Source organism: Dicentrarchus labrax, unplaced genomic scaffold (assembly GCF_905237075.1).
Source record: "Dicentrarchus labrax unplaced genomic scaffold, dlabrax2021, whole genome shotgun sequence".
Lineage (NCBI taxonomy): Eukaryota > Metazoa > Chordata > Actinopteri > Moronidae > Dicentrarchus > Dicentrarchus labrax.
The window spans coordinates 12,507,367-12,521,357 of NW_026136718.1; the positions used below are offsets into that span (position 1 = coordinate 12,507,367).

The following is a 13,991-nucleotide window of genomic DNA, read 5'->3' on the forward strand; positions in this document are numbered from 1 at the left end:
CCCTGAGGCACAATTTCTGACTGTCGAGATCTTGCAGTATATAACTCTGGTGTTACTGAAAATGTTTTGAATACAACACCAAGAAAAAAAATAATCCCACATCTGACATATCTAATGTCAACACTTATCCCCATCAATCACATTTTAGAAGATGTGTTTTGTTTGTTGCACCATAGAAACAACAAAACAAAAAAAAATCTGAAATTCAAATTGTTCAGTGACTCACAAAGGCCGTAGAGAAAAAGGAGGACGTTTCGGCAGAACCATATTAAGTTCTATTTATGATGCGTAGTATAGATTCACTGGCATATAGGACATTACATTTACATTAACAATACAACTAATTTTTGTTGTTTTTTATCAAGTCAGCCCTTGACAGAAGGCAAAATTGGGGTTCAGACATTGTAAAAATGAGGCTCAGGTAAAGATGAAAGGAGAAGCATAGCTACTGAGGAATGTTTTACCACAGTGTTATCTTTGTCACGGACCTTTTTATATGTGCAGGAAGTTTGTGAACCAGCCTGTCAGCAGCTATCAATAAGGTCCACCTTTGTGATCATAAAAATATGAGAGATAAAATACATATTGTCATTACATGGTCAATGATGATCATTCTAAATATATCCGGTGCAAGATTAGCAGGTTAGCCCACTAATTTTGGATTAAGGCATCAGAATGTTGACTCACTTTTCACTAAGCTGCTCACCTCGTTAACCTTCATTGTGTGGTTAACCTGCTCCAGAGCAGATACAGCTCATAGGATCAAAAAGATCAAAATATATACAAAAACCCTACCTGCTCACTCGTCAGTTTACTGGAAGTTCATCATTTCTACAAAAAAGTGCAGCATTTACACATAAAATAATGAATAACAAGTGATATAATTAGACCAGAAACACACACCATTGCACTCTTATTCAGAAACATGCTCACTACAGACTATTTAACATGTTGACAAATGTTAAGCATTATATTAATATGTTTTTTCGTGGCCCCTAACAAGTTTCAGAAATTAAATAAACTAAAATGTTACTTGAATGTTACGTAATGTCTGTGAATGGGTACACAGCCAAACCAAGGGATAAAAACTAGATTTGTCTGCTCATTCAGGATTGACAGAGTTTAGAATTAGTAAAGCCAGGCAACTAAAAGAGAGACTGACTAAGCTGAACTTCAAGCGCTTGTTTACATTTGGACATAAAATCTTGAAGATGAATGAGTTGAAGCATTGTTTTAAGTGGAATAAGTATATTAGACAGAGGCATGTGTGAGTGAAAGCACTGGTCATAAAAGTAAAACTTGTAAAAAGACATCTGGAATAACAGTTTCAGAATACTCTGAGTCAGGCTGTATTCAAGTGAATGTAATGATATATAGGCCTATGGTAAATTAGTAGCCAGCAGAAGAGTCCCACATCCCTCTCAGTCTGCTGGTGTGCATTTCTTCCACTGTGCTGGTGTAGACAGACTAGTGACTAATGTAATTATAAATGTTGTTAACGTCTGACTGTGTGTTATTCAGTTTTCTGTTTTGGGACTGAAACTCAAGCTATTGTGTCATTTGTCATTTTTGTATCTATTCTGCCTTTACTGCCACAGCAGTTGCAGCATATTCCTTTCAACCAATAGTAAATGCATTGTTTTAAAAAGATTGTCTTTCAGAGGGCTCGCTTTCAAAGTGTTCTTTGCACCTTCCAGTGGCAGAAAGGGGAATTTACACGAGCATGGCACCATGCAGCAATCAGCTGCACAGGTTTCTCTCACCCGAGGCAATAAACTGGAACAGAGATAAAGTCCGCTCCTTGAACCATATCTTAGCCTTATTAAAAAAATCAATGCTTCTTAACAACAAAGCACAGATATGAATAACGGATGCTTGTTCATAAAAGCTTGGAGAAAGGATTTACTGGATACTTTAATGATACATCTTTAGATGAGACAGGGCACCGCGCTGAAAGAAAATACAACAAGGGAAAAACAGGAAACAATTACAGTATTCTGACTGAAAATGAAACTAAAACTCAAGCATCAGTAAAACAGAACACCTTACTTCAACGCTAACATGACAGCCATAATGAAAATTTCCTTTATCTATATCAGGGGCATAAAGTACTGGGAAATTGTATTCTTGTGAAAGCTATTCATGCGATCGTGATCATATGGGACGAGAAAGGCTTAAAAAGGGGGGGAAGGCGGGAAAAGGTTCACAAAAGCTCTCATTTTTATTATGCCACAAATATTTTGATAAAAAAACATCACCTCTACAACAAAACCTACAAAAGTGCAGGTACATCTGGTCAGTGGCTGGAAATAAAGCATTTCTGTGAAAAACAGAGAAAGGTCATGTGTTTTGAAGCATGTGAGGTGAGCACAAGAAAAAAAAAAAAAGTCCTTTGGTTGAGTGGAACCAGCTTATCATGAGGCATCATCTGATTACCCAACACTGACCATAATACTTTTCACGTTACATTTTTATTGTAAATAAAGTGAATTATAGAATGAATCCTGACAGAATGGTCACTGAGACAGATGGCACAATCAAAAGACCAAGAGTGAGATTGTGTGTGCGTCTGTGAGCGCGTCTGTGCGTTTGTGTGTGTCACAGTCACAGACATGATGACATGTCTGGGGGCCCCACATCTGTCGACATTTTCCGTCTGCCAGTTCGACTCTGGCTTCCTTCAAGTAAACCCTAACAAAAAAAACACAACTGGCTCTACTGGGAAAGCAATCAAGCATGGGGCAGGATATTGTTTTTGAACAATTCTTAGCATTTTTCAAATATATTAACTTGGTGCATAGAGTTACTTGGGATCAGGGTAATGCAGGAAGAGCATATAGCTTTGAATCTACACTCACTATGTGATAGTCTAAACTTCCCAGCACAGATGGCACCACTCTTTACAGCAACCCTTGGATGTGGCTCAGGAGGTAGAGCGTGTGATAGTCACAAACATGTCCACTAATCAAAAGATTGGTGGTTCGATTGTCAGCTCTTCCCTCTGCATTTCAAACTGCTCCTGATTTGCCATCAGCGTGTGGGTGTGTTAGCAGAAGTTTCTGATGAGCAGTTGGCAGATGCCTCTACCCTCACTGTATGAATATATGTGTGAATGAGTGAATGTAGTGTAGTGTAAAGCAAGTTGTCCGCTGACTAGAAAGACGCTATCTATATAAGTGCAGCCCCTTTACCATGTCCATGTGGCACCTTAATACCCATATATTAAATATGAACATTGAAAATACACCAGCAAGTAATAAATGTAAGCCAAAGCCCCTTATACTGTATTATTCAGATAATATTCATAACTTAAGAATAAACATAAGAGAGAATTTTGTACATTCTTGATCTGACTGCAGCCTTTGATACCATCGATCATGCCATTTTACTGGATAGATTACAGAACTGGGTTGGCATTTCTGGTACAGCTTTAAACTGGTTCCATTCCTATTTGTCTAAAAGAGTCTTTAATGTCTGCATTAACAATCATGTGTCCTCCTCTGCTCCCCTGCTATGTGGTGTCCCTCAGGGGTCGGTTCTTGGTCCAGTTCTGTTCTCCCTGTACATGCTTCCTCTGGGTCATTTGTTCAGCCGCTTCCATAACATGTCATACCACTGTTATGCTGATGATACACAGATCTACTTTTATGCGAAACCCAATAACCTGAATCAACTTTCCTCTCTCCATGAGTGCTTAGCTGCCACCAAAGACTGGATGTCTCTTAATTTTCTCCACTTAAATCCTGACAAAACTGAAATAATTTTATTTGGCCCTGAAAACTTTGTCACTGCAGTTGATCAGTTTATTGGACCACTATGCACTAATATCAAACCCACTGCTAAGAATCTGGGTATCATCTCCGACCAGCATATGACATTTGACCTTCATGTCACAAAACTTGTCCAGTCCTGTTTCCTGCAGCTACAAAATATAGCAAAAATCTAAAGTTTCCTGTCCTCCAGTGATCTTGAACAATTAATTCACAGCTTCATTTTCTCCCGTCTAGATTACTGTAACTCCCTCTACACGTGCCTCAGGCAAGCTTTGTTAAACCGTTTACAGTTAGTACAAAATGAAGCCGCCAGACTTTTTACCAGAACCAGCCGTCGGTCGCACATTACTCCTGTTCTCTCATCCCTTCATCTTCCAGTAAAATTCAGAATCAACTATAAGATCTTACTGATTACATATAAGGCACTTCATGACCTTGCCCCCAGTTACATTTCCGATCTCCTTGTTCCTCATTCCACTCCTTGGCCACTTCGCTCCTCAAATCTCAGCCTTTTATCCGTTCCACGCTCTAACTGTAAAACTAAAGGTGACCGTGCCCTCGCTGTTTTAGCCCCAACATTGTGGAATAGTCTTCCCCATTCACTCAGATTCACTGAATCTGTGGACTGTTTTAAGCGGCTGCTCAAAAGCCACCTCTATTTAGTATTTTCTTTTTATAAATCTCCTTGTTTGTTTCCTCATCTGTCGTCTCTCTTTTAATTTATTCTTTCCCTCTTGTTTTATCTTCCTTTGTTTGTATTTACATGCTCCCTATGTTTGATTGATTGGGTATGTTTATACCCTTATGTTTATTTGTTGTTTGTAAAGCACTTTGGATCTCTGTGCTATATAAATAAAGCTTTACTTACTTACTCTTCTGGCTTCCTTACTCTGTAGACCATTAGCTTTAAGGCCTACATTTTTAATTGCATGACTTAATAATTTTAGATGTTTTTCGGTTCTTCAAAGCTGGCTTAAAACATGAAGCTGTCGAAGGAACAAATCCTTTACACCAGCGCAATCTATTGCCTAATACTCCAGTCCAGTTGGTGGCGGTAATGGGCCACTAATTTGGTTTTCCAAACGCTACGGAAAGGAGGTTCAAAAAAAAAAAAAAAAAGGAACAAAAGAAGAAGACGGAACCCAGAAGTTCAAATGTTTCGGGCCGACGCTATTTTGAGGGAAGATTCTGGAAACTTTTGGTGGATCCGCACACTAGCAGCCATTAGTTTTGTATTTCATACGGCTTTATCATGGCTAATACAATGGAAGATCCAGGTAGGCGTTAGATTCTGTGTATAAGTTTCCATTTTCAGACGCATGACTCTTAATACATCTAATGGAAAGCAGATTATCACAGTGATGCTAATCTTACCGTTAGCCTTACGTTAGCTAACACAGACAAAATAACTGATGCTGCCTTTAAACGCTGTATGCATTTATTCACAAACATCTAACGTTACATCTTACGTTGTAGGGCTTTAATATAGCTACGCAGCAAATGAGCCGATACGTTTTAAGTGAACTAAAATGTCCATGTGGATCTTTGTCGTTCCAAAATCAAAATAAATGTAGCTGATAGTGGACAGTCTGTGGTGGCAGTAGACTGATCCACAGGCATGTAGTGCTAATGTAACGTTACATAATGTACCTAACCTTGTTATTGGACATTTATGTGTGCATGTATACAAACAATTCATTACTCAAAACCCTAACAAACTGTCTTATTATCTCACAGGGCCTAACGTCAATAAGGACAACATCAGAGCTGGGTGCAAGAAATGTGGATATCGTAAGTAAACAAATTATTGTTTGTTTGTTTGTGTGTATGTTGCTATTAGTCCCGTTATTAACCTGGGTAAATGTGGTCTTGTTAGAGTCCAGATAGAGTATGTTGTAATCAGGTTTAATCCAGGAATATTGATGGTAATAGTGACAATTATGAAAGGATGGGAGGTTTTAATTCTAAAATGTAATCGAGGAACTTGTTTGCCATAGTTGTTCATTCATTCTCTCCTGGATGTTAATTTTTCAGCGGGCCACTTGACCTTCGAGTGCCGAAACTTTGTCAGAGTGGACCCCCAGAAAGACATTGTTCTGGATGTAAGCAGCACGAGCACTGAGGAGAGTGAAGAGGATGTAGCTGAAGCCTCTGAGAAGGTGGGGCGAAATGGCCAGCATCGTAGAGGTAAAAAAATCATGATCATATAATGTCTTAAATGAAAGGCAATAAGATAATCAATAACGATGAAAATGTGAATTTGGACAAAAAAAATGTGGGTAATGGAAAACAGTAAAAACACAATACAGTGAAATATCCTTGTTAAACAGTCTTGGAAGAACTAGTTTACAGATTGACAAAGCAGTTTTTTTTTACACGTGGCAGTGAAATATTGTCATATGAGGTGAGACACTTTATTCGTCAGTACTCAAAAGTCACTAGAAGTCATGCAACTTGATGTGAATTAACTCATACACAAATACACAAAGGTTTGCCAACCTAACTCGACTGTGAGCAAAAGAGACAGAAGACAGAATTTTTTCTAATTACTACTGTTACAGGATACAATTTCCTTTTTGCTCTTAAGTTTCAAACTCTTGGGCAGAACTAGACAACATGGGGATGGATGGAGCATTTTCCTTTTAACACAGCGTTACTTTGTGATTTAGGCTGGTTGGGTCTTGCATAGTGTGTCCTGGACAAGACGAGGTAAATTCTGCTGCCTTTGGAACACAGATGAGTGGCAGCAGTAGGCCCAGTCTGTGTCGCTATTAATTTACAAGCAGCTAATCTTCCAATAAGAAGTGTCTTGACTGTTCTGTCTGCAAATCTCTGTAGGTTCCCATGATGATGACAATGATAGAAAAAAGAGACACAAAAAGAAGAAGATCAGAGACAGAATGTCGAGGAAGAGGTATGTTGTTTCTCTTACCTTTTTTTACATTTTTGACATTTATGTGCAACATGTACAAAGCCAGGGAACATGTTCTGTATTCTTTTTCTCTTTTGTCCACACTGACCCTAAACTTTCACTTTTTATACTTGTATAGTCTTCTGACAACAAAAAACATACAGATATGTAAATAAATACAATCTGTGTAAAGAAGCTATATCTGTAGTGTGTTCTGTTAAGGTAGAAAATAAACTATTGCAGATTGAAAGCAGTCTAAGGCAGTGATTCTTGTACTGATAATACTTAACTTGTAAAGTTAGAGTGGGAATGCATACATATCTGTGCAGGTCTGTACACATGTAAAGTCTTAGTTTGGGCAACAAAATAAACTGGTGATTGTGGCCTTTCAATGAGTTCTTTTCTTAATTTTTCTTTCGTTTTTTTCACACCGTAGATCTGCTTCATCAAGCGATGATGAAAGAACAAAGAAGAAAAAGAAACACAGCAGGTCCTACTCCTCATCTGATGAAGAGGAGAGGCGGAAGAAAAAGAAAGTGAAAAGCCACAAGAAGAAAAGCAAAAAGAACAAAAGTGAACATGGGAAGAATCACAAGAAGAAACAGAAGAAGAAGAAACACGAATCTTCCTCCCCGTCTTCGTCGTCCAGCTCCAGTGAATCGTCAGACAGTGACTGAGACAGCGGAGTGCTGCAGTGTGTGGAGGACCAACATATTTATTGTCCAGTCCACAAAAAGTGTGTTTGTCAGACATTGTGTAAATAAGACATCTCATCTTGTCCCATTTAAAGTGTCCATCACTGAAACAAGGATTTACATAATTCAATGGTTTAAAAACCACTGTGCACTGAAGATAACAGAGTTTTACACCATCATACAAATAAAAAAAAATCTCTGAAGCATTTTGGAAAACATGTACATAGCCAGGGGAAATGTTCTGATTTAATTGTTTCGTTGTCCTTCCAGACCCACTGTCATTTCACATTTAACAGTTTTTGTGTGTGTCTGTGCAGAGGAATCTTAGGTGACATTTTCAGGACAGTTCAGGGGGAAAACCTTGGATGTTTTTAGTGTGATAGATTCCTGTAATAAGTTTCAGGATGCTGTCCTTTTTGTCTTTTGTAAACTTTGTTGCTTCAAAGCTTCACTTTGAAATTGTACCCCAAAAAGGGCAAATGTGACTGTTAAATATGAAGTCTTTGGTTGACTGGGAATAATGGCTAAGAGTCAGCATTAACAACAGTCAGCCCATTTCTTTGTCAGTGCTGACAAGTCAGCGGTAGGTGAACTATTGGAATATCAATAGACAAAAAAACGCTTCAATGTTTATACTTTTTCTGGGATGGCTTTATAGTACAATGCAACTGCTGGAGGTTCCTGGTAAAGTAATGTGATTACTGTCATGGAATAAATAACCACCGACACCTTTTTAAAAACCATCTGGACACTTCAGTAGTTCATTCCAGAATATCTGTGTATACATTTTGGTATCTGTCATTAACTTAGCCTCTTTATACAGCTTTGTTCATTTCCTGTGCACAATTTACCATTGCTTCTGTCTGTATTTTTTGGAAGGGTTCTTTTATAGTAATAAAATGTATATTTGTATCAAACTATCTTAACGGTCTCAATTTAGTTTTGAAATAATACATCTTACATGGTAATGGAGCTGATAGAATTCTACTTTCCTGTAGAGGGCAGCAACATACCTTAAATGTGTTAAAACATTACTGAAATCTTACTAAGAAGTGAAGGACGATGCTCTTCAAAATCTTAAAATTATACAATACAAAAGAATGCATGGCTGTGAAAAAAATATATCACCTGTGACGTAGCAGAACACATTTAATCTAAATGAAAAGTGCTGTGTTTGTATATGAAGAAAACATTTTAAATTCTCAAGTTACAACTTGATTTAGTCAGTTGTACAATAGCACATGCCACATATTTTACAGAAGAATATTGTGTTAAATTGTATTATTTCTGGTTAGAGTCAGGGTCAGTGACTAGCCTGATCGTTGTCTTGGACAAACAATTAAAATGCTGTAGTATCAATGTATAGACACTGGACTACAGATTTGAGCAGGCCATCAGCAGATAAAATGCTTTAAAACAAGTATAACAGGAAAAACAATGGCAGATGTATTCATAAAGTAAAATAGAATTGATTTGCATCAGATGCTTGTGTTTAATTGTAGGAAAAGTTAAAGATCTCCCCTTTTTTAACATCATTTTACATATTTGGTAGAAAATAAAGAAATCCACTGAAGAACAGTGAATGCAGAAAGAAAGAAAGGGGGGAATAAAACAACAACATTAAAGCAATTTGTCATATGTAATCTACAGTACGAAAGATCTGACAAAACCCTTAATAATTAATTACAACCTTGCAGTATGTATGTCTAGACTTCAAGTATCTCGCTTAGTATCTACTCCACCTTGTGGCCATCTAGTGAACATTCAGAGGTTGACCTTAATCCATTCAAGTTGCTGCCATCATTTTCACTGATAATGTGCAGTGGAGACAGACACACACACAGACAGAGACATTTGATTTGCCAAGTAATCATAATAATCATAGACAGAAGTTGCTGAGTAACAACGCTCTTTGGCTCGAGGCACCTGTGTCAAACATCAATCTCACTTGCTAAATGTTCAGGTGGAATAAAACAGGGATATTATATCACGTCCTCACAGGGAGATCCAGTCCATGTACACATACTCATTCAGCGGATAAGTAAATTTACACAGACACATGCACAGGCATGTCAAAAAACACACACACTTTTAGTTTCAGAACAGTACATACATGCAACCTTTCCTGTAGGTTTCCAGTTTCCAAAGAGTGTCACAGTTAAAGCACCTCAGGGTGGGCCAGGGTTGGACCACCTCATCTGAGGACCCTGCTGCTTCTGGCCCAGGCAGAGTCACCATGGTGACCCATGGACAGGTGCAGCCCACCATATGAAACATCAGTTTACTGTGATTTTGCTTCCACTACCTGCATGCCGTCCGTATCGCTCCCTTACAAGACATGAAACTGCACAAAGAACAGAGGCTTACAAACCTTACAAACCAAGGATCTGTGGTGTTTTGTTCGACCTGGGCTGTGTGACAGATGTAATGTATAATAGCGCCATTCATTTCACTTTGCCTTGGGGAAGGAGTTCTCTTCTTCAACATCTGCAACATCCTGACAGCTACATGCATGGCTGCTGATCAGAGCCCGGCATTATGACAAGACATATCCCGCACCTTTATCTTTTTGAGGTCCAGAGGGCAGATTCATCAAATTTGTCCAAAAAACATTCAGCCTCCGCTGACAGCAGAGACAGTCAAGTAGTCAATAATGTTTCTGGGAGTTGGGAATATGTGATGTCTGATTCCTGTGGGAGAAGATGGGATTTGCTTTGTATTTCTATGAAAAATATTCACAGGAAATTGCTTGTTTGGAAAAGATCTCATTAGGTTATTAAAAGCAACACTTAACTCCACCATAGCTGAATAAAGAAAATACTATGATCTACAGACACTCAAACACCTTTAAAGGAATAGTTAACTGTTTTGGAAAATACACTAATTTGCTTTCTTAAATAGAGTTCTATGAGAAAATCAATACCATCTTACATATTTTTTAACTACAGTCAGGAGATAGTTAGCTTAGCTTAGCATAAAGACTAAAAACAGAGGAATACAGCTAGCCTGGTTGTGTCCAAAGGTCGCTACCACCTCTAGTTCACTAATTAACATATTATATCTGGTTTGTTTAATCTTTTTACACAAAAACATGACAAGGTGTGGTTGTACAGGGAGTCACATGGTCGACTATTTCATGGCCAGGCAAAATAACTTGAAATAAAAAGGTCATAATAAAAATCAACTTGTGAATTACCGTTGAGCATTCATTATTTTTATTTCCACAGTACTATCATATGCCTGCTGTTCATCATATAAATACTATGCATATTTTTATTAATACCCTTGATTAACGCTGCAGTAAAGTGTTGGCAAAAGAAACTTGGAGAGTGGGAAACTTCATAATTACCCAGATGGTAAGAGGACAACTCGATACAGAGGAGCAAATGAAGTAGAAGGAGTGCTGCCATGTGCAGCCACACTGAGCAAACCATATGCTGTTTGTATAAGACAACAACTAGGTTTTCTGTTTTCACCAGCTCATTGGTTTTTATTGAGCCTGTTGGGCTGTAGGAAAGCAGAAAGCAAATGGGACTCCACTGAGCCATTTAAATGAAAATGAGATGGTCAATGTCATCTTTGAGGGAGTTTAGCTGCAGAAGAACAGCGATTCAGGCTCCACGTAAACATCTTTGAGGCATTGATCCCAAACTTAGGAGAAATCATTTTGGGAAAATGGCTGACCAGAATGACTGTACCATAAGGGTAAATGATCTCTCATTAACATAAGGTGTGTTTTTCAATTTGTTTATATAACTTTAGTAGCTCAGTTTCAGGCTTGTGTGGGCGGCCTGGTAGCCTCTGCACCGATGTCTGTTTTTAACCTTTCTTGGTGATTTGAGCACATATGCTCTTTTTTTCCAGCAACGCCCTGCTTCACATTCACACAGTTACATTCATCCAACCTGGGAGCGGCCCAGTACAACCACAGTCTCCTGCTGAAGCCAGTGCACAGCTCCACTGGAGATACAGTTAAATGCTTGGCTCAAAGGCACCTCAGTGGTACAGCTGTTGAAGGAAGATGTGCTCCATATCTCCTTCTGTTTCATCATTCAGCCTGGGAATTCAAACCTGCAAGCTTTCAGTCATGAGCCTGCTTCTCTTAACCTTAAGGCCACCACCACTACACAGCAAAGCATAACATCTTCCCAGAAATAAAATGAAAATCCCTTATGCTGCACTTTGGTGGGAACAACCCAAGCTGAGAGATGGCGCCGGTTTTGCGTCTGTAACCACTGTTGAAATATTATTTCAGAGGCAAGCCGTCCCCGCATCTTGGAGCACGGTGAGCAGAGCACTTGAAAAACGCATTAGGGCCAAGGGGCAAGTTGGAGGCTATACATTTGCTACCAATTTAGTTCCTGCATCTTAGATTTCGTTCTTCTCTTCCTCTCCTGGCCCCCGAAACCAGGCCTAATGTAGTAAATGACCTCTAGGATAAATAGACAGCAGGCTACATGACCTCGGCCATCAAAATCGGAGGCTGTAATAAATACTACATAGCTTTACAGGAAGCTTGTTCGACATTCTCCCAAAACCTGCAGGGAAAGAAAAGAAGGGGGCGAACGGGGTGAGTCTCTGTTCACCACTCTGTCTTTGGTCAAAACCTTTTTTCCTGAGGTCTGTTATTACCGGCCTAGTTCCTGGGTTCCCATTCAGAGTGGAGCTTGTTCATATAAACCTTGAGGTTTTGAGGCACCGCTGGACTGACTGGGTGGCTTTCACCAGGGAATTAGCACAGGGTCGCATTGGATCATGATCAGTAGGCCCTCTACAGCTAACCTGTGTTGGACCGGGCTGCTTGTGGAGGTGGTGGTGGTGAGGACAAGTTTCCTGGCTCTGGAATATGGGTCAGTCCAAACCCAGGATGTGTAGGCCTTGATACTGTAAATCATGGATCCTTCTGATGCTTTTCTGCTTTCTGTGTAATTTCTAAATCATTTTATTTTACCACAGTTTTCCAGATTAATCTTGATGATATTGGGAATCCCCTCTACTCTTAGACCAAGGTCCTTTTTTTTTTTTTTACTGGAGGAAGTGCAGAAACTAGATTCAGTCACATATTTTACAGTATAAAGGCAGTTGTAAAGACAGAGCAGTTTGAGGTCGGAAAGGACTTATAAAACCAGACAAATTGTAATAATAGTAAGGCTAACTGATGTAATATGATTTAGATCTTAATAAGACAGAAAGGTGATGTAAGAGATCATGATACTTTAAAAATCCACTTAGGCGATAAAGTTGAAGGAGATGGTATTTAGGCTGTTTTTCTTATGAAAGAGCTTGGCGTACCATATAAGGTTTGGTTTAATAGCTTTTTGTAAGCACCACATAAAACAGGATAGATTGTTTCTATTGAGTTCGCCCCAGAAAGACTGCATCTTCTTTCTTAAAGTGCTATATGTACCTGGTTATCATCCAGGCAACAAATGAAAACAATACAGAGCTTTATTATGAAACACACAATGTCACATCCTGCAAAGCAAAATAAGTTGTTACAGTGTACCACGAGCCAGTTATTTCCCATAACTTTTGCTAAATATACCCATGACTATAATATGACCATTAAATGAAAAAAACGGAAAAGCTTGCACACTTACTCCATGCCACAAACGTTTAATAATGACAACGTTTTGATCCTAGTTGGATCTTTAACAGGTCAGAATGAAACCAAACCAATATTTATACATTATGCACATCAATATTCTGACAAGCTCTATGGTGGCAGGTGTATTATTACACTGGTTAGGAGGATTAACCACGCCATAGTTTTATTCTTTCAACCACTCGGACTTGACGAACATCCAAGTAGGATAGTATAGGATAGTACCAATACTGCCTTGAACCTAAGGGATGTGCATATAATTACTTTCCTTCTACTATAATACGACCACTGCCACACATATTATGTCACTGAGCAGCCTGAGCTTCTCTAAATCGATTTTTACCTGCCTCTTTGATGAAATTAATTTATCACTTATGTGGCAGATATGGTATTGACCCGTAAGTTATTTTATTTTATATGTTTGGTGTTTTTACTCACTCCATACAGCCACTAAAGCTTTCAACTCTAAGTTCAATCACACCTGTTGTGCAAGTGTACAGCATCCATCACAAACTTGCTGCCTCTCTTGGTGGTTACATGTCAGTGGTTGCTTCATTCTTCTGACATTTTCAGAGAAAGGTTTGTGAAAAAGAATCAGCCAGATCTTAATCAGCATCTCAGGGCTGAGAAAACCAAACTCATCTTGCACTTGAAACAAATGCTAAGTGTAATTTGCACGCACCTTTTGGATGGAGTCTATTGTACACACACACACACACACTGTTGACTTCTGATTTTTTTCTTCCTCCTTTCCTGACCCAATTCAACCGTCCCGCTGAGGTCCAGAAGGTGGCAGGAGTGGCACTGCTGACGACGCACCAGCCGAAAACAAATTACAACCCACCCAACAGCTTCAGCACCACAGCGCCTTTCCTCTCAGCTCCCTGAATGACGATAGACGTTTTACATGTCCCCAACATCAGACACATGTGGCTTTTTCAAAGACGAACGACATGGTGTCATCTCTGTGCCGGGCACATCTGCTCACTCTTACTTTGGTTTTAGTG

At 39.0% G+C, this 13,991-nt stretch overlaps 1 protein-coding gene across 1 annotated transcript; it reads left to right on the forward strand.

The window, feature by feature from the left end:
• The first annotated feature begins 4,900 nt into the window (after positions 1-4,900).
• srek1ip1 (SREK1-interacting protein 1) lies at positions 4,901-8,299 on the forward strand. Its single transcript, XM_051375951.1, has 5 exons — positions 4,901-5,050; positions 5,511-5,564; positions 5,808-5,960; positions 6,612-6,687; positions 7,121-8,299. The coding sequence occupies exons 1-5, from the start codon at positions 5,026-5,028 to the stop codon at positions 7,359-7,361; spliced, it is 549 nt and encodes a 182-aa protein (XP_051231911.1). The 5' UTR covers positions 4,901-5,025; the 3' UTR covers positions 7,362-8,299.
• The last annotated feature ends 5,692 nt before the right edge of the window (positions 8,300-13,991 follow it).